The 25,371-nt window shown below is 46.7% G+C and overlaps 1 protein-coding gene across 1 annotated transcript in view; it reads left to right on the top strand.

Moving 5' to 3' along the window:
- MRAS (muscle RAS oncogene homolog) overlaps positions 1-25,371 on the top strand; it is a 40,328-nt gene that overhangs the window by 13,283 nt on the left and 1,674 nt on the right. Inside the window, exons 2-5 of the mRNA XM_075710312.1 lie at positions 9,295-9,505; positions 18,861-19,014; positions 22,303-22,402; positions 23,732-23,811. Coding sequence (XP_075566427.1) covers positions 9,313-9,505; positions 18,861-19,014; positions 22,303-22,402; positions 23,732-23,811 — 527 coding nt within the window. The 5' untranslated portion in view covers positions 9,295-9,312. The remainder of the gene's footprint in view (positions 1-9,294; positions 9,506-18,860; positions 19,015-22,302; positions 22,403-23,731; positions 23,812-25,371) is intronic.

Here is a 25,371-nt window from a genome sequence, read left to right as displayed (position 1 = left end):
CATGTTGTACGTAAGTAAGAGGCACATGCTCTTGGCAGACACTGTAACGAGCCTGGAAAAAATGACTGTTAATGGTCCTGGGCCAGTGATGAGATCTGGAGCCTTCCAAGTGACAGAGTAATGACATGGACCCAGGAAATGCCTGGAAAATAGCCTTCCACGTGGTTCTGGGATTTAAAGTCATGAAACTCTACCTAAAATCTGCAAAGTGCCTATTTGGGTAAACCTGGGAGATGGTATTTGTGTAAACCTGGGAGATGGCTGTTCCTTCATCTTCTGAATTCCACACTGGTGAAGCTCTACTAAAGCTCCAGAGTCAGAGACTAGCATGCTCTGTGCTCTTCTGTACCTGTCAATGCGTATTAAATGAGCTGTGGGGAACCAGGAGGACTGTCCTCGACTCAGTAGCCTGGGAAAATTGACAGACTGGCGTACGAGCCTGCCCTGTGGTATAGAAGTGTTGCAGAAACATCTATGCTGCTCCATAGCTCACAGGTAATTCCAGGGATCAGTGGGATGCAGAGAGGGAATGGGCTGTTTTTCCATAGGATGTGGACAACAATAGTCTTTTTGCCTAGAAAGGATGTAATCATGAGTCAAGTTTTGGAGAACACTTGCAGTAGAGCACAGGTTTTGGAAATAGCCTGGAGAACCCCACTCTTCATGCCTTCCTCCATCTCCTCCAAAAGGCTCTGGCAGTACCCACTCTTCATACCTTCCTCCATCTCCCCCAAAAGGCTCTGGCAGTACCCACTCTTCATACCTTCCTCCATCTCCCCCAAAAGGCTCTGGCAGTATCAGCCATAGACTTGACAGGGTTCACCCATGCCCGCATGGAAATGCTATTACCAGGGACCTTCGCAGCCTTCAGCTCTTTACAGCTGTCTGAAGAGATGCAAAGTGTGTTTGCCGGGGGGAAGGGAGTCTTTAAAAAGCCATTTACATCCCGAAAGGCATCCGGTAGCAACACTGGAGATGCAAAAAGCATTAAATACCAAATTGAGCCTGACTGGAAGATGAACTTGGAGCTAAATGCATTGATTGATTTGCAGGAGGGTGACTGGAATGAGATGGCCCTGTACCCTTTCTATCCATAAACCATCTCCAAAGCATCCATAGGTGCCATGAAGTCTGTGCGTTGGCTCAGCCATGCCTGCCCTGTGCACATCACGATGTCCATAAAACCACAGTGCAACAAGCCATCAAGGAGCTGTTTGGGGGGTAGGTACGCAGCACGGTCAGGATACTATCAAGCACCCCTTGTTTTGGCAGGGGGATGTGGGGCCATGGTAGGGAAGGTAGGGTGAAGCCGCGAGTCCATGCTAGGCAGTTTTCGGTGTTGCTTGGGATCCACCCCAGAGCTCTGTGGTGCATGAATTCAGCACATGAACCACTCTGCCTGCCCAGGGCAATGCCAGCTGAAGCCAGGAGGGCTGTGCCATGCACATCTGGCTGTGCCACACACATCTGGCTGCATCACCAGCAACGGGGCCACGTGCAGGCAGCAGACCGTCTGGCTGCAAACCGAGTGCTGCCGCAGTGCTGGGCTATTGCTTCAGAAACCTTGCTGAGCAGTATAACAGAGCAGCAAAACCACCCAGGGCAGTGGATTTGGGGTCTTTATATTGGCGTGTCAGCAGACTGGGATGTGTAGGAGGGAAGCTGCCCATTTCCAGGGATTGTGCAAGCAGGAAGGGCAGCTATTGGAATTCGAAGCCGCTTCCTTGACTGTAAATTTGTTCTTGTTGTGTTATCTCTGGCTGGGCTGGGCAGGGGAACATCTTGGCTATCTGATTTTTTGCTGCAGTATGTTTAGGTCAGCTTCATCGGTTCCATGATAACATAGGAGAGGCATTCCTGGCCTCACTAGCAAAGAATTTTCAAGAGTAATACAGGGATCCGTCATCTCCCAATGTCTCCCAAGAGCTCTGGAAATAAATGAGTAAGGAAAGGGATGGTGGATATAAACACACAGAAGTGATGGAAGTAAAAGTAGCTGAGCCATCTGCTTCCTCAGGCTCTGGTCTAATGTGCAGGGATGCTCTCATTTCACGCCTTAGCAAAAGGCTTGGATCAACCTCCAGTGGCAGCCCTAAGCTGGAAACCATACAGTTTTAATTGAGGTCTGAGAGATACAGGAATGGATCTCATATAGCTGCTTTCTGTCACATATCTGGATTCTCCTACAAAACTGGTAGCAGCAGTGCTGAACCTCTACAGATGACCCAAATCTGACTTAAGTGTTGTTTTTAATTAAAAAGAAAAATAATCTGGCTTCTGCATCTGAGTGTTGGCTTGTCAGAGTGACAGGGATCTTCTTACATATTTTGAAAAGGGCACTAAATCACTGAGAGAAACAGGCTGAAAATTAATGGAGTGGTTGTGGGAGGTGGAGGAGGAGTTGGGGGAGGGAGGCAGAGTTGGTTTTGGATGACATTTGTCAATATGATTGACACATGCTGCGCTGCATTTGCATGCAGATCAGGACACCGACAAGCATGTGCTTCCGAGTAAATATGAGTGAGCCCCCGAGCCCAGCCTGGCCATGGGATAGCTGCTGCTCAGTGCTACAGCAAGGGCTCCTTCTTTTCACTTGAGGATTTGCAGCAAGGGGGGACAGGGGCCGCCTACCACCTAAGCAATTTCCAGTGACATGGCTTTTTATTTTTATTACTTGTTCAGGCTATAATTCCATGTTTCCTGAAATAACTACCAAGTATTCATTAGGCAGTTACTGCCTTTAGCTGCCTTTTGTGTGAATCTGAAGTGCTTCATTACTCTCCCGGTGAGTTTTCTTTCTCTTACAGTAAATCTGAGCAGCATCTGCGTGGAGGGGGAGGCGATGCGATCTTGGGTGGAAAAGGAGAAAAGGTCTGGCTGGCACAGGAGGCTGGTGAGGAGTTCAGGGAGCGCAGCCCTCCGGGTACAGCATCTTTGTGCACTGGAGGAGAATTCACAAGGCTGCTTCCAGGACCCGCAGCTACATCCCCCAAGTTCAAAACCCAACTGGTTGCAGCTCTTTATTGCTGGGTTGAGGATTTTATTTTTAAGCAACAGTTGGTTTATGACTTCTTTTTTTTCTCCTCTGTAGTAGCAATCTGATAGTGCTTTGATCACTGCTCCAAAAGGAAATGCCTGTAATTTCCTGTGCAGTCTTTCCAGGTGCTGGGCTCCATCAGATCTCTTGGAAGCTGATAGGAGTTGAGAGCGTTCTCACCTGGCAGGATCCTCCGTATTAGAAAACCTCAGAGCTGAAATTTCACTTGGGTTTTGAACAACTTAATACCGGAACTACAAAGGGTGTCAGGCTCTGGCTTCCCACATGACAGGTCTCTTCCATGCTGACTTCCCACTGAAGACTTGCATGCAGCCCGGCTTTGGCTTGGTGTGTCCATTTTGAGGCATTGACCAGGCAGGAAATCTGAAAGACTGGAGGAAACCTGGCTAAGAGTTAATCATCTTTATTTAATAATAGTTGGCGGTGGTTGTTCATACACCTATGAGTCCTTTGGCTTTCGAAGGTTTGGGATGTGGTCATGCCAGCTTGAGGGAGAAATTCCTGAAGTTCATTCGGTCCTGATCAGCATGACTCAAGGGAGGCAGCTGCCTCCTAAAAGGGCACGTCCCACGTTTCAAGGGTTCTCAGTCATTCCCAGTCCAAGGAATTGCCTGCAACGCATAAGGCTGAACTATTTTGTTACCTGGCGAGCGTCTCTGGGCGTGTCGTGGTGGTTGTGTGGCTGCAGCCAGCAGCCTGCAAGAGGAACAGAGAGGGAAGTGTTCAGATCTTGCAGAGTTTCAGCCCTGGAGGCATTGCATGGAGCTGCTAATGCTTGCAAAGTGGCCGGGTAGAAGGGCGTAATCGAGTGAGCTGTGGCTAGAGGAAGAGTTATTAATTGCAACTGTAGGAGTAGTTGGCAGCCTCAGTGGCTGACAGTCTAACTCAGCCTCAGGTGAGGTTGATGTCTTCAGGTACACAGAGCTCTGGCAGGACGGATGTGAAGAGCTATCCACGGACCAAAGCAAGCCGATGACAGAAAAATTCCCTTGGCCATGGGCTAATGGAATTGGTCAGCATACATACATATATCTAAGTATATGCTAAATCTTAGCCTATTGCTATAGCGGACACAGGCTCCCTAAAGTTGCCAGTTTTGGAGAGCTGCAGCAGAGGAGGAGGGTGCTGGTGGTTCCCACGCAGACCCTGCTCCAGCTTTTTCTTGAGGTTTCATAACAGAATTAAGCGATTTGTGTCACGTGTTGCCATGGAGACTGTAAATCACTGTCATGCTGGGCTTCTCTGTCAGGGAGACAGTGTCTTTAATTGCAGTAGCCTCCCCTGCAAATCCAGGGCTTGGTTCTGAGCTCATTTACCTGCTGTAATGGCTTTGCCCTGGGAGCTCTGCCTCCAGGAGAGCAGAGCTGGAACTGGGCATAGGGGCGCTCACACATCGAATATCAGATATCTGGGGTCAAGTTTATTATTCTGGTATGTGGCCACACCTCTGCTCAGATGAACATAAATTATAATGATTTCCATAAGCTGAGATCTGTCCCACTTGCAAGTTTTGCAATGAGGATGGGGATTAGAAACTACCTAATGTTGTGGTGACCCGTAGGGGCTTGGGGGTCCAGTCACACAAACTAAGTTGAATTTCTCTGTCTTTGATGTTTGGGGTTTTTTTCCTCATTACTTGGCTGCTCCAAGGGTGTAGCTCAGCCCTGCCACTCCATCCCCATGTCCAGACAGGTAAATGGGGTTTTACACAGTTTATTCTGCCTCCGTAAGAAATCCTTTTTGCAGAGGAGGCTCAGCCTCAGTGATGCTCTTGGGTCAGCATTTCCTTGCAACCTACCCCAGAAGTAGCCACATTTCTGTCTCGGCGTTACTGGCTTGCGCTGTCAAGACACAGACCTTGCAGGTGCGTATGAAGACAGTGGTACAAATCAGCCTCCTTCCAGTGACTTAACCAGAGCACTGACAGCTTTCATCAGTGTAGGGTATGGATCCGTCTCTTGGCTCCTTCAAAATAAACAACTATATAAACTGTAAGATGATTATCATCAGAGCTTATTAGTGTATTACCACATGCTGCTTTGTATTCAGACAATAGATAAAAATGTCTGTGCTTCGTTTTTCTCAGTCGGATCTACAGCAAACACGCTTATTCTTGCTCCCATCTGAGGAGGACTGTGTCAGTACTCTTGCCAAAAACACATGAAAATCAGCCCAAGTCTTGTGCACTTGCCCGTAGTGACGTAACTAGCTGGCGTGGAAGCTCCGCACACCTTTGGGAGTGTTTAATGTTTTCCAGGAGGCGACATATCTTGTTTTTAAGGTTTAATTTATTGTCTGGTTTAGATGATAATCTCGTCAAGGCATGAGCTGTCTTCTTACTTTGGTTATCGGGGCAGGTGGAAGTGTAGAGGGATTGATGTACTTGGCTTTCCAAGGGTTTGTGTTCCATACCTGCATGTTGGGAGCATGGGACCTGCCATCTCAGTAGAAGGAGGAGTGTTTCCATGAGCAGTAGAAGCAGCCCTGCAGAAATATGTAAACTTGCTGCCTCAACAGAAGTTTTTGTCTGTTCATGCTAACATCACCTAAAATATGTTTTTTTGTGCTCAACAAACCAGCCTACAGTGCTTGACTCTTTTAAATTTTTTTTTTTCAGTTCAGTTCTTGCTGTTTCTCCCCAGGCTATATAATACTCAGTCTGGTGGCTTAGACATACAGTATGACCAAACTTCTGGAAATGACAGGAAGCAAATGTGCCGATTCAACCCATAAGTGTGTTGGGCAGAGTCATAGTTTGTACAGTGGGCTAAATATTATCCTGGTACGTTGGCGAGAATTTCATGCAAGATAAGCTTGAGTCTTCTTAGGGCTGAGTTAAAGGGGCTGGTACTAAATGTCAATGAAAATGTAACGCTTGTCTGCTGAGCAGTAGTTTGTGGTTTTGTGATGAGGTCAAAAATCGTGCACAAACGGAGTATGCTTTTCACATCCACGGCCTGTCCCCCGCCATGGCAGTAACAATTGGCCTTTCATACCGCCCGGCTGGAGCCGCTCCGCCGTGTAAAGAAGGATGGGGTGAAATCTTGGCAACGGGCAAAGCAAAAAATTGTTGTCAAATGTGTTGGGGGGGAGGGCAGAGTTTTAGCCAGGGTCTCTGTCCTAACGAGTCTGTGAGAATCGTCTGGCCCTAATGGGATTATGTGGAAAGAAAAATTGGTCTTCCAAGGAAAAGTGAGAAATTTAGTTGAAATTAATAGGTTTCTATCCAGCCAAGCGTGCTGCTTGTTGATGATGTGATCTTGTAAACATAAGAAAGTCACTTACTCTCCCTAAAATGGGACTAAGAAACTTTTCCTTGGGATTATGGTGAGGAACTGCGATAAGACTGGTTAAGGTCTCAGCTGGTGCTTGGTTTCCTTCTCCCTGTCCAGCAGCTGTTGCTTGCAGTGGAAATTCTTGCCATTCTCAAGAATTTCTCCAAAGATAGTTTAGAAACAAGCAGATGTGATCATGTTTCTTCTTGGTCTGAAAATTTTGGCTTGTCTGAACTTGGACAAGAGGCCTTTGCAGTTCTTACTAGCCTCAGCAATCTCACCTCTATGATCACACTCTCTCTCCCTCTTAGGGGGTTTTCATTTTAGAGGGTAAACTAAGACAGTTCCTATACATTTGGTTCAAGGAGAAATGCACAGTACATGACCTTAATTAGGGGTCAAGGCATTTAACCTGCACAACACACAGATTATGCATATGGGAAGTTATTCCTGTGTCTGCAGGAGTCCCTCAGGTGCAAGCTGTACCTTGTCATCAAACATAACATGGTGCTGGGGAGGATGGAGGAGAGGAGATTCCCTCATTTAAAAAATGGAGGTTTTTTCTCTTTTGGCATTGAGCTGTGACTCTAGGTGGGAATGTAACTCCCGGAGTTGTGTCCTGCTGGCACGAGCTGGATTATGGTGTGGTGATCAGAGGCAAGAAATAACAAGGAAACCTTGTTCTCATGCCTACCTTGTGGACAGAAAAAGCATAGGGTGAATCACTCATGTTTCATTGTCTTGATATTGTCTTTGGGCATTGCTGTGGTTTGAATGGTGCTCTCACGGCATGCCTCAGGTCACCTGCTGACAACTAATGTTTTGAGGGGTTATATTTTAGATTACAGCTCAAATTCAGATACAGCTGCTTTGGCCAGGGGATCTTTTTCCCGTAAGTAGAACTTAAACTCAAATGTGAATGTTCGCAACTGGTTTTATTTTGTCTGCTTTCATGCACTTGCGCACATGCGTGGGAAGGTGGGTGTATAGTGGAGGGGAGAAAGCTGGTTAGTAGAGCCGTGAAATGACAGTGAAAAGCCCTTTCTCTGGATGGGGTCTCCAGTACACAGTACACTTGCCCAAGCAAGTGCCTTTATCATTCAATAATTTGGATTAAACTGAAATAGTGATTTAGGAGAAAGGGACTAGAGAGACTAGAAAGTAAACTTGGAAGTCTGATATCTTCTTCAATATGAAATCAAACCATTAGGGGGTCATGCTCTTGTCTGTTTGAAAAATGGTCCAAGTTGGCTTTTGGGCCCCTTTGGAAATGAAGAGTCAAAGCGTTTTGTTTGGAAAAAATAAAAATGAAAGAATTTCTGGGAAAAAAAAAATTCTATACTATACACTGAAATAAAATTATATTGGTGGCTCAATTTGCACTGTGCATGCAGCAGCCCTGCAGTCTTGGCTCAGCACCACCTGGCACCTAGCACATCAGCCTTGCTCGGTGGTCCCTGAGAATGAAAGAGTTGAAGTCCTCTACTTAAAGATGAAAAATCCCTATGGTTATTGGGAAAGCCTCCCAAAGCTTGTGTGGGATACAGATCAGGATGCTGACAGTTTATGGAGGCTTCCCTAGAGTAGGTAGTCCAAAGCAGTCCTTGTCCCACCTCAGCTCTGAACCCAGCCAGCGCCTGCAGTCAGAGGGGCACAAGCAAAACCAAAATGGATGGGAAAAACAAAATGGATGGGAGCAGGTGCCTGCAGAAAGTGTCACCACAGCTGCTCCCGCGCTGTACGGCTTGTGTCAAGAAAACTGATACCAAGGGAATCAACTGCTCTCTCTTGAGCCTTATCATTAGGATGGATTTTTTTTATTTCACTTTACTTTTCTACTGCGTGAAAAATGTCCCCAAAAATGCAATGGCCATTCAAATCTGGGAGGTGGCCACCCATTGCCCATGTGATTTGAGTGAGCATCACTGTTGCCCATGTGGGGCAGGCAGGTGGAGGGCACTGCCTTTTGCAGCACATGTGCAAAACCACTTGCCTGGCTGCTTCTTAAATAAGCAGTGACTGTTGTTGAGTGTTGAAATGGGCCGTTCAGCAATGGCTGCCTCTTCTCCTTTCTCCACACACGTGTGCCATTGCCCAGTTCCAGCCGGTGAATTTTTTTCTTCTGTCTTTGAAGAGTCAGTTCCTCCGCGGCTCACCCGAGATGAGGGGAGTGGTGTGACCGCACTGCAGGGGAAGCTGCTGTCCTGGCTGTCTGGGCTGTGTCATAGCCACAGAAACCAGCCTTCCTGCCATGGTAGGGTTGGGTTTTTTATTTTAAAAAAAGGCAAAACAAAAACCACCTGTCGTTCCTGGCCTGGTGCCGCCTTGTTTTTTTATTTCTCAAACTTGAAAATGAGTGAGAAGAAAGCAGCTAAGTGCATTTTTGTCTGCCAGCAGAGCCAGGACTGGTCCTTTAGCTCTGGTTTCATCTATCACTGCCGGTTCTGCTGGCAGATCTGGTCCCCGGACGTAACGCGCCATGTAATGTTTGCTGTACACTGGCTTAAGCAGTGAAGAGTAGCAAGGCTTTGGCTTCTCAATGGGATTTGGTCACTGGCAAATGGAAATTATCTGGAACTTGACAGCTGTGCTGACCGGGGGTGATTTTTGGCATTGCTGCATGGGCCAAGCTCCTATAGGAAAGGTATTCAGATGATAAAAGTTTTGCACACACATTTGGTGGCAATTAGTGATCCTTGTAGACGAGGCGGGAGTAAACAAGTCTGCACTTTTAAGTGATGGGTCTGGGTACGGTAGAGCTGTTGGGGAGGGTAGGTGCTGCTGCTCCTGTCTAAAAGGACTTTGGATGTCAGAGTGCGTCAGGGAGGGGGTAAAGCCAAGGAAAACCCTCGGATCCTGCCTTCATCCTCACTTCTTTGGCACCAGGTGAAAGTTGTCTTGTGCATGTTGCCCTCTTTTTATTGCTAATGAGTGATCAGAGATGATCTCCTTCTCCAGCAGGTTTAGCACACTGGAAGTATGGCTACAAGTGCCGTTCCCAGCGAAAACCTCCCCACGTACAAGCTGGTGGTGGTTGGAGACGGTGGTGTGGGGAAGAGCGCTCTCACCATTCAGTTTTTCCAGAAGATTTTTGTGCCGGACTATGACCCAACTATTGAAGACTCCTATCTGAAGCACACAGAAATAGATGGGCAATGGGCAATTCTTGACGGTAAGCAAGCTGCTCTCATGGTCCCCTTTCCATTTTAGTTGACCATAAGCACAGACAGACCTCAGTGCCTCCCACAGCACGTTGTGCCCTTGTGTGCCTCCTATTCCACTGTGAGCTGCCAGGAATTTGAGTGCAAACTGGCATGCAAGCTGCATCACGTGGTCTGCAGCTGACCTCCAGCAAAGCTTCTGCTTCCAGTTATGTTGGTTCCAGTTCTGCACAGCAATGTTTCTTGCAGGAGCATGAAAACCTATAGATCGTCATAGACATTTGGGGTAGGCTTCTATGAAGGGTGAATTATAGCACTGTGAGGTGGCTCTTGCTAATGATACTTCATTGTGGTTAGACTCATCCCCTGGGAAATAAACAGTGAGTGGGTAACTGAATGAGGGTTATAACCAGAAAGAACATTTAATCAAAACTGTCATCCACTGACAGTGAAGAATTGTGACACCTCTTAACTCCCATCATTCAGGTGTAATGTTTTCATATCTAGTTATCTGTTTCATTTAAATACAGGTAGGGTATCAGCCTGGAGAGCTGCTGTAACCATGATCTTTCAGTTCTTTGAAGAAAAATCACACCTTTTTTTTTTTTTTTTTAAGAAAAACCCAAACAAACAAAAAGAAAAAAAAAAAACAAACAAACAAAAAACAAACTGCAGGTGAGGAAAAAGCCTTATATTACCTAACTAGGTACTACGTAAAAGGAAGCAAATATTTTGTGCCTTATTTAACCAAGTGCATGTATGTGGCCACTAACACAACTAAACTAAATTTAACCTCACTTGCAGCAAGTTCCTACCTCCATCCTCTTATCATAAAGGTACTCCAAGATGGTGTCTCTGCAGGTGGATTGGTGTGCAGGGACAGAAAACCGGGGCACTGGCGTGAGTGGTGGAACGTGGAGAGTGGTGGGGTTTGCTGTGAAGACTGTAAGTTTGGTCTGGAAACTTGGAGATCTTAGTTGCACTCTTAAGGATTTATCAGATACAATTTAGTGAGTACAAATGGCCCCAATGTCCTTAAAGAACAGCCTTTACTCAGTACTTTAAAAAAACCCACGCAACACTAATCTTGCCAACATTTGTTCATTTACGTATGTTAGTAGTTGATCACTGATACGAGGGAATATTTGTGAAATCGGTGCCCAAATGTGTCTCTTCTTGTCATCTGCATCACAGATACCTGCTCTCAATTAACCATCACATAATGTACCTGTGTACCTTTATTTTTAAAATGCCAGCATTGTATAAAGGAAAAATCCAATCCTGCTGTAAATGAAATGCATTCTTTCTTTTTAGTCCAGAGCCAGCCCTCTAAAATGAGCAACCTTTATCTTTGCTGGTATGCCCCGTGTACTGATATAACAGTACCAGCTGCTGTACACATTGGTGTTGGCTGAAAAAGCCTGGTTGTTGTGAATTATTTGGAAGGAGAAAAGGCAGCTTTCACGGAATATTTGGAATTTTTGTTTAGTCAAAAAACCAAAAACCAACCCTGACCTGGGTGGGAGTGGAGAAAGAGGTTGTTTTCCAACAAGCAGAAACTTAACCCTTTGCTTTAATGAACAAGCCTTTCTTTTTTGCTCAGATGGAGTTTAGTGGCTGTACGCGGGCTGAACTGAATTCAGCTGTGGCCTTGAATGGCATGTTGGGAATCCCTGACTTTCAGAGTTCGTGTGCCCACAGATGTCTTGCAGCCACAGAACTGAAACTGCAACTTCTTCTTCTCTTTCCTACCGCCTGAGATTTTGAACAATCAGAATTTTGGAAGAAAGGCAATATTCTTGCTTGGAAAAGCATGTGAGCCTTTACCGTCTCTGCCCAGTAGAAACAGGGCATAAAGATTGACTGTCACACGTGTCTTCTGCCACAGCTTTCCATCATAGGCTTTGGATCTAGGCCATTCTCGGAGGTCACCATATACTTGGACAGCTGCTCTTGCTGTGGTTACACGTGGTTGCATGAATCACTTATGGTATAAAATTAGGGACAAACATGATAGGAAGGGTAAAGATGCATCATGATAAATTCTAGACTTTCCAGTTGTCCTTTATGGCCAAATCCTTTACAAGCTGATGTTTCATGCACTGCTTGGTGGGGAGAAGAAGCTACCCACCCCCAAAATAGGAACTAGTTTTAGAAGATGAGACTACCAAGTGAGGATATAGTGTGAGGGGCTCCATAAGTTTCTAAGTTTGCAAAAGTAGTTATTTTAAAAAAAGCCAAATACATTGGCATTCAACAACTTAAAAAAAAAAAAAAAAAGAAAACACAGCCTGCCCTGTTCCAGGCTGTTGCCTGAGCAGTTCTGTGCAAAGCATCTCTAGCATTTGGTATCTCCACCAGCATTATGTTGTAAAAAACACCCTTGTGCTAGCCAGCTTGCATAAAGCATTTGGCTTCCCTCCATGAAGACCTCCACCCACATTTATTCAATAGCACTAACTGGCAGCTTGATGAAATGTTTGACTTGCATTTATTTCCTCTGCTGAAATCCCTCACTGAAAGTAGACTTAAATGGAATAGGCTTTTATTTCAGATTTTAGACCTTGGAGCCAAACCTACATTCAAACTCTTCTTTTACATACTTGCTCTCTGGCTTTGTGTCTATTTTCTTACCAGACAAGAGTCTATGATAGTTCCCTGCCTCCCAGAAGATTGTGGGACCTGTGCTTGGTGTGTTCAAGTCCAGCACCACAGGGAAATACTTTATTGTTGGCCTTACGCCAGCTTTATAAGACGTGCAGAGTCTGGAGGACGAGTGTTGTAGAGTGGAACAGGACACTTAACCTGAATAAGGGATGCACAGGCAATTTGTGGCTAGCCCATTTTTTTTTCAGTTGCTGCCACCCCAACGAGGCTTTAAGATCAGCCTCCAATTTTCTCTGCATATGTTATCTTCATTTATTCCCTGCTGTTCATATGGAAATCAGGACAGTGATGTGCTTGGTTAAATGCATTCACACGCAGATGCTGTATAGACACATCAGGTCAGAATTAAGTGGGGGCCAGGGTTAATCTGCTTTGATTAGCTGTTGCTCCAATTGAGTTGCTGTCATTAATTTTGTACACTTCTTTCTGTGTGCAGGCTAACTTAGCAATTAGCAGAGGATTTCTTTTGGTGTGGCTGCAAAATGCCAGTCTGGAATTATTAATCTGGGCATGAAGCCAAAAATGGAATACCTTAATATGGAAAAAAGTTCCCAATGGTTCAAAATTCCTTATGGCTCAGAAACCACACAAAGATAAAAAGGTGGTGAGAAAGAGATGGCCACAAGCACATGGCTTGGGCACATTGATGAATTTGGCTAAACCCTTAGCTGTCAGAAGGGCTGTGCCAGTTGGTACCAGCAAAGCAAGGAATTGTGCTTGTGTGGGGGGTGAAAAGAGGCTGTGGTCTCCCTCCTCTTCCCTTTCCTTCCCCTGGTATGATTTAGATGAAACTCTCACTGCCTAGAAGTTGTCTTCCTACTCCTGCACTTCATTTTTCCTTTTTATTTCTCTTCTTCCCAAGTCCTTTCTCAATCCCTGGGTGCCCTTGCGTTGGGCTGGAGCTGCACAGCCTTGGTGTGCACCCCTGTGGAGTAACACCAAGCACCGTTCCTTCCCTGCGCTCCCTCTCTGTTCTTTCCACCCGTGTCTGCCATGCATCCCTTTTTGCTGAGGTTTTTTGCTGCTAGTCATACCAGGACAGGCTGTCTGCTTTTCTGCTTTTCTCCTCAGGAAGCTTGGGAACAATTCAGAGGCCAGAGGGAGATCAAAGGTCACTTCAGACTTGCAGGCAGAAGGGTTGGTTTGCAGCTCACTTTTTTTTTTTTTTTATTTAAACTTTGTGTAGCATCATTGAAAGAATTAAAATTCAAATTAAGTTTGTACTTTCATCCTTTTATTTGTGTGTACAGTATTTTCCCTCCCTTAATTGCTGGGATGTTTGCAACCTTGAAAGAGGTTTTTTTGTCTTGGGTTGTGGGGATTTTTTTCCTGCCAGGAAAATTTTGATGTTGCAACATGGAAACCACAAGGCTTTGAATACTTGCCCTTTGTTAGAGAAAGAGCTCCTTTAAGGGTTCGCATCTTTATTCTGTTTACTGATGTGGAAGCCTTTCTTCTGAAGGCCTCTATTTTCTTTTTCCGTAAAGAAAGGGCAGGAATTCAAGTACTCTGGTTTTCCATGTTATAACATCTGTGTATTTAGTTAGGGCACAGAAGAAGGGCTCATAAAAGCCCCAGTGTTTCCCCACTGTGTGTTTTCCCCTGAGGAAAGCTCTCATGCTGGGGACAGTGTGGCTGTATCTGAGAAGGAGCAGAAGCATCAGAGTGACCAAGTGAAGCATCCACCTCGCCTTGCGCACAGCATGGGCACCTCATACCTCTTCAGGGTGACTTGGGGTGTGGGAATACAGAATATAAGCCATGGTCCCTGTACCATCCAGTCTGCTCAGTGCCCAAAATACCAATCCCTCAGCTGAAGCCAATGTCTGATGGGGGCTGCCCTTTCCCACCGCGCTGCTGATGGAAGGAGGACGAAGACTGTCGGGGTGGCTTTCCTCAGCCTGAGACTCTTGTTTGACTTGTCAATTCACATTGAGTTTTCTCTTGAGCTTAGCTACCAAGCTGCAGGGCAGCTGGGGGTGGAGATTCTCTCTGGCCTCACCTTTTGAAGGTGAGGAGCTGTGGTGCCATGAGGGAAGCAGGACTTGGAGAGAGAAGCGCCAAGGGGAGTCTGGCTCTGTAACCCATGATGATAGTGCTCCCCTGACAGTGCCACATTCCCAGTTCTGCTCTTTGCTCCAGGGACTTTTCCTGTATTTCACATTAAGAAGTTGCTAAAGAGGCAGAAAACGCCTGGGGTCAGCCTGCTTTGTGCCGCCCCTCTCCCTGGCGCTGTGAACCCAGGTTCCTATGTGCCTGCTGGCCCATCCAGCTCCTTAAAGGCTTGCACATGTGCTGTATGTATGTAGCCAAAGGGATTTCACTGGAGACTGCTTGCAAAAATCAAATCATACACATTGTGCTCGCCTTTCCAAGCATGAGATCAAGGTAGGCGCAAACAACTGTGTCTTGTCCCTGAACTTCATGGTGTGCAGCCACTCTTCTGGATGCTGGAAGGCAAGGTGCTCCAAGAGCCACGCTGAGCTGCTTTCAGGACTGGCTGCAGCAATGTGCAGTCACTGCTTGGAACAGGCCACCAGTGTCTGATTCGGGCAGTGAAACACAAGGGCTGAAGGACAGACAATGGGTTTAACCTGTCTGTCTGGTCACCTTTGGCCCCTTAGATGCCATGGACAGTGGAAAAACTCTTGAGTTGACTATATACCTAGCTGCCCAGCAATGTAAAGATAAAGATGTAGGAGGGAATTTTGCCTAGGTATGAAAAGAGAAGAGGAGCTCACCTGCACAACCAGATCTGAGCTCTCTGAAGGGGAGGCTGTGTTTGAATCTGAACTGAATCCAGCCTAGGCAATGCTGTGACTCAGATTTCATAGTATGCTTCTGCCCTTGGCTTAGATTTACATGCCTGTGGATGGGCACTCAGAGCACTGTTGGTTGCAGAGACATTGCCACATAAAATACCTGGAAGCACCACGTGCTTCTGTTTTGGGCTACAAATTCCTGTGTATTCTTGGGCTCCTGTGTCTACTCAGAAGTGCTGTCTAAGCAGCCACACTCTTGCCTAACCCATCAGGATTCACAGGAAAATGGTGTGTAGAGCTCTAAGGGGAGAGGATTCAATTAGCAAGGAGTTCATCACAACAGCTGGGGTCACATCCACTGGAAAGTGGAAAAGGGCATCTCTTTGCTGAGCAACCTCTTACGTGCGAAGCAAGAGACCTCCCTGCTGGGCTCTCACAGCCTAATTGCTCTTAGTTTAGTCTCCAGCTGATTGCGTGATAGCTCTGTAAAATGGCTTTGCCCTCTTTGGATGTCTGTTCCTATGTCAGACATGTTTCTTGGCTTCTCTCTCCTTGTTCTTCACCCTAACACTTTCATTAATGCTCCTTCTTGCTGCTTCTTTGGTCGGGTTTGTGGGAACTTCACCAAGTTTGCTGTTGGAAGTCCCTGACCATGCGCTGCACAGCCTATGAATCTGATTGCAGTTCTTGGAAGAATGAGGTAGGGGAAACCCGCTGTGCTTTGGTCCAGCCTTGTTTCCATGTTGGCTTTTATGTGCTGCCAGTGGGGCAACTGCCAGTAAGAGGCAACTGCTGGTTTTAAAGTACCAGGGGAAGAGAGAGCTCGCAGTTCTTCCCTGCCTATGATTATTTCTATGCCTTTTGGCATCCTGTCTGCAGAAACAGGGATTTTAAAAGAAGACAAATGCTGGCTAACATCCTAAATCTCCTCACCCCTTTGGGAAGCCAGTCAAATTGCCATCCCAGTTTCACCTTCTCAAGGTTTCTCCTTGCTGCTTTCCCATTTCTGTAGATAAGAGTCTTCTTGAAACTCTTATGCCACAAGAAGCAAAGCTGCTTGCATCCGGTCCTTTTTCAGTGCTGATTTTTTCCAGAATGTGGTCCTGTCCTGCCTATGAAGGATCCAGATCGCGCTCTCCGCTCCGATTGTTTACAATTCGTGTAGCACAGAACTGTTGCCGGGGGGGACAGGGGGAGTGTCTTTAAGAGCACATTTAAAGTTAAAACAAAGACTTTCTCTGGCCAGCCACATGATGCTTAATTTTGCATGAATATCCCACCTGAGATTAACCTTAACCTTCACTGCTGCATGCGTCTTACTTGCATTTCCAAAGTGCCATTTTAAATGCTGCCTGGACTTGCTTGCCTTTCTATGAACACTGCAAGTGAATTCCCTTTAAATAGCAGCTGCTGACACAGCATCTTTGCCTGTGTTTAGCGTGATGCTGTGGCCAAGATCCAGGCGAGGTCGGAGTGGCAGGAGCGCAGGCCTGTGCTGTCCCTTGGGTATGCCCACAGCCCCCCCCAGGGCTCGTCCCCTGCCCCCTCACAGCGGCTGGAAAGCTTTGGAGGGGCGGCAGCTGGGCATGGGTTGATGGGTGCAAAAGCAGAGCTGGATGGTCCTCACGTGTTTCATGGGAGGTTTGCAAATGTGCCAGAGCAAGGGGAAGTCCCTAAGCAAATTACCGTGCAGGATACAGCACATCCATCTCCACCTTCCTGCCCACGGCTTGTGCTCGGGCACCTGCCCCGTGTCAGGGGGAGGGAGGGCAGGAGAGCCTGGCCCCCTGCGAGAAGCTGTCCCACTCCACCACAAGCTGGGTATGTGTGTTGGAGAGGGGAAGGGAGCCTGTGTTTGTGTGTGTGGTGGTTGTCAGCTCTCAGCCCTGCCCTGACATCGCGTCCAGCTGGTGCAGGAGTCAGATGAGGGCAGCCCAACCTCTCCTTACAGGTTGGGTGGGTAGGAAGGATTAATTTCCTCTTCCGTCCTAGCCACGTGGTCCTGGCCTTATTCCATGGTAGCAGTTCTGCCCAGGGCATAGAAATTCACCAGTACATGCAGGGTCTTTGGGTTGTTTGCCTTTTTTCTTTTTCCTCTTTTTTTGTACAGTCCTTAAGGATGCCTGGATGCCTTTGAGCTGAGACCCTTGTTTCCTAGATTTAGAGGAAAGAAGCAGGATAAAAGGCTATGAAAAGACACCCGTGACTTTCCAGCAAGCTCCAGCTACTCAGCAAGCAAGCCTAAATCTCAGGGTCTCTGCAAGAGCCTAGAAGCTCTTTTCACCTTAAAGGCTCCTGGAAACAGGCGTTCAAGACCAGGTAGAACAGGCGAACGAATGAGGCTGAACGCATTAAAGGGCTTGCCATCACCAAGTATCATCTCCAGATCCTCCAGCGTAGCTGCCTTTCCTCCAGACATATAGTGAAGGTGTGGGCTGGCTCGTGGGGTGCGCTGTGACACGCAGCATGCCTGCCTGCGGCCACCCGTGCTGATTCAGCAAGTAACACCGGCAGCAAAGTAGGCTTTATCCTGGCCCTATCTGGAAATCGGGGCAGCCTGAGTACTTACCCCTACAGGGAACATCTTGCTAGGACTGCGGGCCTGCTCAGACTAGAAAAACCCATATCAAGCCCTGCTGCTCTGTCAGCAGTACGCTCCTGCCACAGTCTCCATCCACCGGTGCCCTGGGCTTTCCCCATCACTCACGGGCAGCAGATGCTAACACTGTGGCTGTACAGCGGAGGTGGAAACAGTTTTCCCACCCAGCCCAGTTGACTGGGATGTGAAAACATTCCCAGTCATCATAAAGGTCCCACGTTTGCCGCCAGGATACAGCGATGCATTAGGACTATTACTTCTGAGCAGCTGATGCATTTTGAGCTCACGCTGCGTTTGTACTGGCATAGCCTAAACTGATAAACTCCCTGTGTGTGTGTGTGTTGGTTGTCAGCTCTCAGCCCTGCCCTGACATCGCATCCAGCTGGTATGGGATGAACTCCTGCCAGTCAAAATCCTGGCAGAGTACGAAGCTGGGGCCCAAGAACTGGCATTGATGATGTGCATCAGTATGTGGTGTTTGCCCAGAAGGCTGGCGTAGCTTGCTCTGCGTGTAGCTGATGGGACCCCCTGCGAGGCAGAGTGATGGAGAACCAGTGAGTTACGGTCGCATTAGAGAGGCGGTTAATCTAGTGGGGAACAGCATCTGGGTTGCTGCCACAACTGGGGTGTTTTAGGGGATTTGAGCCTAGATCTAGGTATTGTCAATGCACAGAAACACAATCGCTATATAGGATAGGCAAATCACTTAAAGCTTTTCCAACTGTTTTAACTAGCTTCTCAATATCAGAACGCCACTCGGACTAAATATTTAAGGGGAGTTCCTCAAGGCTGTACCGTCTTGCTCTGAAAGCACATAATTGTGTAGAAATAATATCCAGGTATTGACAAAAGGAAAATGCTTGTAGCTATTACTCTGGGTTGTCTCCCAGCTCTGCTTCACCCTGCAGTTTGTAGATTGTCCCTGACATTCAAACTGTCATTTACTTACTCTTCCAGTCTTGGGTTTGTCCATGCAGGGAACAGAGAGAGCTGGAAGATGGAGGGCTGCAAAATACTTTGAGCCATATCTTGCCAAAGGAGCAGCTCCCCAAGTCCAGTGGTCAGTATTTGATACTGAAAAAGGAAAGTAAAATCCACGTAGTCTCCTTCCCCTCCATCCGCTCCCATTGTAGGCACACAGTGATGAGTGGGGTCTGGGAGTGGTTTATTGCTTTGTAACAAGAATCCACCTTGTCCATCCAACTTGCTTTTGTCAAATGTTGCAGCCTTTGAGAGGACCAAGCCCAGCGGAGGCAGAAGGGCTATGTAGGACACATAGCGGTGACAGCAGCCGCAGGTCCTCACAGTAACTAAAAACCTTTACCTCTTCTTTCCTAGTTCTGGATACTGCAGGCCAAGAAGAGTTCAGTGCAATGAGGGAGCAGTACATGAGGACCGGAGATGGTTTCCTTATAGTCTACTCGGTGACGGACAAGGCTAGCTTTGAGCACGTGGACCGGTTCCACCAGCTGATCCTCAGAGTCAAGGACAGGTGGGTGCCGTGGAGCCAGGCGCTGCTCTGGAGGCCATGCATGTCTTGCCTGCCTTTCACCTCCTGGGTGTCCTGGGGCGAATCCTTGCATGCTCTGTGTGGGTTTGTAGACCTACATATGAGAAAAAAAGAAGTATTTTATCTTTTCTGATAAGCATCTAGTACTTTCAACGTGGAAAAGTTCAGTAGTGTTATGATGGAGTGAAAATGGGTCTGGAAGGGAGAAACTCCAGCCAGAACGGTCTGGCAGAGCAGTGTGAGAAAGGCAAGCACCTTTGAAGATAACCCGCTTGGCTCTGAAGAGGGAGGAGGATGCTCTGTGCACAGTGCAGGCACTTTGGGATTGCCAGCAGGGAGTCAGCAAGTGTTCATTTGGCCTTAAACCTTTTGTGTGTCCTGGCAGCATCCTCCTTTCCCTGGCTTCAGTTTGTGCCAAACAAACCTTAGAAGGCGCTGCCTGATACGGGGCTGTGAACAAGTGTCTTGAAGGGGAAAACGCCTCATGTCGGGAGGAACAGTGTTTCTTACAAGGGGTGTAATGCAGTTAATGCACGGTGCTCTGCAGCAACCATTTTCAATGAATAAAACATCTCTGTGTGACTGGGGAGAAAGCAAGAGAGGTTGCCGGCTCCCCTCCTTGTGCATGCATGGGAGAAGGGAGCACTGAGGGTTTAATCGTGGTAAGCAAATGTGTCCTGACAGAGTGAGGGGAAGCTGCCAGGGTTTTATCTCTGAGATAACTCCCTCTTCCTCTCCTAGTTCAAGAGGTGATGAATCCATCCTCACTGGGTGGGGTGTGAATCAAGCCCTTATATGTCTGCAGCTTTGAAACACTTAGTTTTTCCATTCATAATGGCTTTTAATTATGGAAGTCATCAAGAAAAGCCACCAGAGGGTTCGCGCCTCGTTGCTGGCTTCCTTTCGCAGCTCTGAATAACTTCCCCACAGGAAGGGTGGACTCGTATCATGTGAGGTTCACAGCTGACAGCTCTTCCAGTAAAGCATCCAAAGTAGAGCCCACAAGGGTGAAAAGTAAAGGAAAAACCACCCTTTGATTTCACCTAAATGAAGAAAAATGTCAGTCACTCAGTCTGCCTCCCAGATCACGACAGTCTTTTCTTCACTGCCAGCTCAGCTTGGGGCAAATTAAATCTGTTTCTGAAAGCTGAAGAAGATGGGACAGCGTTTCCTGTAACCTGCCCCAAACCGATATCGCTTTTATCTAATTTAACTTTGTGACAATAAGTTGGTATTCATTGTTTTGCTCTGGACTGAAACTTTTACCCCTCCGTACGCTGTGCAAACACCGTGACCGGCGTGTGAGAAGCAGGAAGTGAAACAGGCTGGTGAGGTTGTTTTTGTTTCCCCGCTCAACACCACCGAAGCGTAGAGCGTGAGGAGCTTAACGCTGCATCCAAAACCTGAGCTCGTTCAAAAAGTCACAGCAATAGGAGCAGCGTGAGTAGAGAAACAGTCCTGCCAGACCCAGAGGTAGCTGGGAGCAGAGCTTCGCCCTGGTTTTCAAGCTAGCAGTCAGTTTTGGCAACTTAAAATCCAAAGGAATTGCAGGCTGCCGTGTTAGCAGAGCTGTTCAAAGCCTTCCTTCTGTTTCTTTCCATAATCTTCATTACAGTAAAACTTCCAACTATAGTAGCTTTGTCCAACTAGCAATCATACGGCTTACAACAGGGAACAAAGTCCCCACAGAGTTTTATGTCTAACGTAAACAAGGCAAACGAGATACTGTCCAAATGCAATCCCTTTCTTATCAATGTGCTGCAAGCCAAAAAGGAATCAAATAGTCCAGACGAGCAAGTGTTTTGCTCCAGAATGATCAGAGTCAAGATATATCAATGCTCAGGTATTAAAATTAAATCAAAGCCACATTATCAGAATGAACAACTGTAAGACTCATTTAAAATGCAGAGTGCAGTACGGTATTTTTCCAGCCAGAGCAATGGGGCAACGTGCCAGAGAGAAGATGGAGCCCTTATCGTCTTGATGAAAAATGACACAGAAACGCTGTTTGAAAATCCAGAGTTACTCAGGGAAGTGTTTTATGCAGAAATGAGTACGGCCAGCTGCTCCTTACCCCAATAAAATCAGCTCTGTTACAGCAGAGAACACTGGAATAATTTTAGGAGGGTTTAAAGTTAAATATAAGAAAATAATACCGTCAATTATCAGAAGGGTCCTCCTCCATCCTAGCAGTGGGTAAAGGCCCTGCAGCACAACTTTGCTGTCTGCATCACGCAGCCAGAAGAAATGCTCCAGTATGGGAGGTGGGGTGGGCAGCACCCGCACTGCCAGGACCGCCCATGGCACGAGCTGGCTCGGTTGGGTTTAGTTGCCAGAGTTAGGGGGATTTCTACCAGGGAAGAGCCTGACCCACAGACCTCATCAGAAGAGCCTTGCACTGGGCATGCTGTGGATAGATGGGTCTCTTCTCAGGCGGTGGCTGAAGACAGTCACTTACACGCCCTGTAAAGTTAAAGAAATACTGAGTATTATTAGAGGTAGATGGTTTTGGTACAAAAGGACCTTTGTTCATCAGGTTTTTGCTCTGTGATTAGATATAGGTAGGAGCATCTGGGAACTTAGGAAGACTCTTCGGTTCCCTACAGCATCCTTCCAGCTACCACTGCCAGTCTTTCAATTTGTCTTGGGGAAACAACTGATGGGGGTCTTTGCACCCACTCATTTTCTCCCCATGAAGTGCCCCCCGAAGTGCCAGCTCTCCCAGAGTCTGTCTGTTCTTCCCCCACGGTTGCTCTCAAGTGGGTGAGTCTCCACCAGGGCATGAACTGACACCAGTTCCTCCAAAATAGCTCATTACCTTGCAATGACAAGCAGCTGCCAAGATGTGCGGTTACTGAGATGCCTTAATTGTTACAGAAGAGTCCCATTCTCCTGTTCAAGATCTGTCTCTATGTCTCAGTTAATTTCCTCACTAATTCTGTACTTCTTCATCTAGTTGGATCTTCAGTCTTAGCTATTATCAGGCATTGCAAAAACGATGACACTAAGTCCCTGAAGTGCCTGCAAATAAGAATGGATGTATGCACACATGCAAATTGTCAAGTACATTTTTACAATATGAACATATGTGTAGCACAGTCTGGTGGCTGATGTGTGGTCATTTGGTCTTTCCATGTATTTCTTTACACGTATGTGGTATGTCTGTAGCTGAAAATGTTAGATGATGTCAGCATCAGAAAGTGAAACTTATGCTCAGCATTTTTCATTGTAGTTTGCTAATAATTGGGTGGTGGTTTTGATTTTTTCCAGGGAGTCCTTTCCAATGATTTTGGTGGCGAACAAAGTTGATCTAATGCATTTACGGAAAATCACAAGAGAACAGGGAAGAGAAATGGCAACAAAACATAATGTAAGTTTGCAGGATTGTTTAATTGGTTGTTGTAAGTCCCATTACAGGCATTCAGAATTGAATTCCCTACTCATTTGGAGCTGAATGAAAGCATTTCTCTTACAATTGAACATTCGCAATTATATTTTCGACTACTACAGAGTAGTAGCTAGACAGTTTCTTTTCAGTAAGTCCAATTCATCATTGAAACTAGAGCCTCTGCTGTACACCAGGCTGTAGCAAAGCTGTGGCCGTCATGAAGCGACGTGTACAAGGTGTCTGCAAGTGGTGAGAAACGTGAAATGTTCAAAATGAGGGAAGAAAGTGCACCCTCCTGGAGTGAAAAGGCAGAGTCAGGCATTAGGAAGTATACCCAGGTGTCCGTAGGAAGTGAGCTTGTTAAAGATAATGAAGTTACAGGGTCATTAAGCCTATATAAATCTGGCCCACCACCTTAGCTCTGCATTATTCATGCCATAGTTTAGCCTGAGAAATTGGTCTTGGATGAGTGTAGATGACATAGATACTCCACTAATCACCTCTAAATGCCAGCAGCTGTGAATACCCAGAGGGAGGCAACAACTGTAGGAGGAACTGAATGGAAATGTAAAGGCAAACAAGCCTGAGACCCCTCGGCAGCTTGCTGTGCCGAAACGGCAAACTGCGCGGTGTTTCTAAACAAGCCACGATGGGAGTTTGGTGCGGCAGGTTCACTGCCTCCCCTCCCCAAGGAAGCTCGTCTCTGTAGGAGCCAGGACACCTAAACTGCGACACGTTGCACCCATCTGTACGTGCACGCTTTGGAAAAGCCTGTGTACGAAAATGCCTTATCAGAGGCAGTTTTATAAATCTGCCAGCGTGCTGGACAAGCGCTCTAGGAGGCCCCATCTGGCTGTCAGACTTTGAAGGAGAAGATCATTTTACACTGAAGGGGAATTGTAGTCATGAAATATTCATGCAGTAGTCCTAATAAAATGTGGCAAGCAAGAATTTTTGGCAAGTGCTCGTCTTTCAACAACCTTCGGCTATTTTCATGTCTGCTGGCACAGCTTAGAGGGAGAGAACATCTGACGACATGAAGTCTATGATTATTCTTCCCCAAACCCACAGCTCTGATAGCAGCTGGTTTGCCTGGTGCTTATTCCAGACCTTTTGTAAGCGCTTGCTGACCTTGCTGTGAGTGTGAAGGTGTTGATAGCAGTGTCATGACAGCACTTTGTTTACCTGTATTTCCCCGGTCTCTTAGGCACCCAATTTCTCCAGCCTTTAGGGTTTTTCATTTTGAAACTGGTTTGCTACCAACATGTAGGCTGTTACTAATGTCTCTCACGGTACGCTTCTGTCCTCCAGATTCCCTATATAGAAACTAGTGCCAAGGACCCACCTCTAAACGTTGACAAGGCCTTCCATGATCTCGTGAGGGTAATAAGGTAAACTGCAAACTCTTCACTTGCTCACGGCCCGTGGACGGGACATGCAGGGGCCCTGGTCTGGAGAGCTAGGAGCCAATTTTTGGGGAGCAGGGGCCAGATGGTTTGGTTGTGGGTGGAAGATTTCAGGGGTTTGTTAAACTTTCTTGTCCTATATCTGCATAGGGATGTTCTGACACTCAGTTACCCTTGTAGGACATCACTGCTAGGCAGGTTGAGAACTAGCTGCGGCCATGACAAAAATACATTATCAATGAACAGTGCAAATCCTACTATAATGATCAGCTTTAAAAGGCTGGTGTTAAAAGCTTTAGACCAGTAATTTGGGTTTTCATAGCTTTGTCCTCTCAGGGTCTTGCGTTACCAGAGGTTAAAAAGGGCTCACAAAAAATTCTACAAAATTCTAATGTTGTAGGTGATTTCTAACGTTCTCTGCTCACTAAATGGAAAAAATCAAGCTGTTTTGTAGGAGAAACAGCATGACCTAATGGCTAAGCCACAGGTTTCCTCCTCAGCCTGCAGAGGTTTGTTCCCAGTTTTGGCATGAGCTGCTTTTGCTTGCTTTGGCAAACGCCTGCTCTCTGGGCGAACCCCTGCTCCTGCTGCCGGCAGGGAGGGATGGCCTTCCAAAATCCCAGCTGCCCTGCAGGAAAAGAGCTGCACGCACATCTCAGCGTCTTGGCTGATAACCTCAAATCTCTCTGAGAAGATTTGTTTTTCTGGCACTGGTTGTCTGCCAGATTTTTCTGGGCCCTCATTTTTCGTGTTTTGGGAGGGTGCTGAGCTGAAATCATGCTCCTCCCCGCTGTGCAGTCAAAGTGCCTCGCTCGGCAATTAAACCATGAGGCATTTATTCACAGCATATCTGTACTTGTGAATATCTTAGCGCAGCCTCGAGTCAGCCTCCATCAAAAGCAGATGGTACTGCCCACTCTTCCCACATGTCTCAAAAGCAGGGGGCAGAAAGTCTTTGGAGAACTACAGAGCTGTATTGGAATTGTCCCAAGCCATTTCCCAACTGTTCTGTAACTCAGCATTAGCTGGCTAGATACTACTTTTGTATTACAGCGAGCTCTTACCACCATCTATTCTACTCAGGGGGGGAAAAAAAAACATAGCCATAATAAGATGGTGAGGCTCTGTTTGCTTTTTCTACGTAACATGACTCCAAACAGGCTGGAGGGAGTGTTGTAACGAGACATCACTAAATTCAAGCCCTGAAAATGCACTCCATAACCTCAAAAATAGGTGATGCACCTCAGTTCCCTGAGTAGTCACCATGAAAGTCATTGCCAGCCAGGTGAAATCCTCCGTGGCATCTGGGGCACCAGAGATGTTCACAAGAGCTGGAACTCTGGTTAAGTCAGAGAGCAGAGAGACGCTGTGTGATCGAGCTGGTCATTTGCCACGAAGCAGCTTCACTTAATCTTCGGACATGGCAAACCGCGCAGCCATAGGATGGCATCGCCCACCAAGTATTGCTTTTCTTTTTTTAAGTGAGCTTTTCCAAATAAAATGTAAATTTACAGCTCCCTAATAACTGTGTCATTTCTGGAGTGC

Source organism: Pelecanus crispus, chromosome 5 (genome assembly GCF_030463565.1).
Source record: "Pelecanus crispus isolate bPelCri1 chromosome 5, bPelCri1.pri, whole genome shotgun sequence".
Lineage (NCBI taxonomy): Eukaryota > Metazoa > Chordata > Aves > Pelecaniformes > Pelecanidae > Pelecanus > Pelecanus crispus.
Note: the sequence above shows the minus strand (reverse complement) of the source record. Positions and strands in the feature narration are given on the sequence as shown.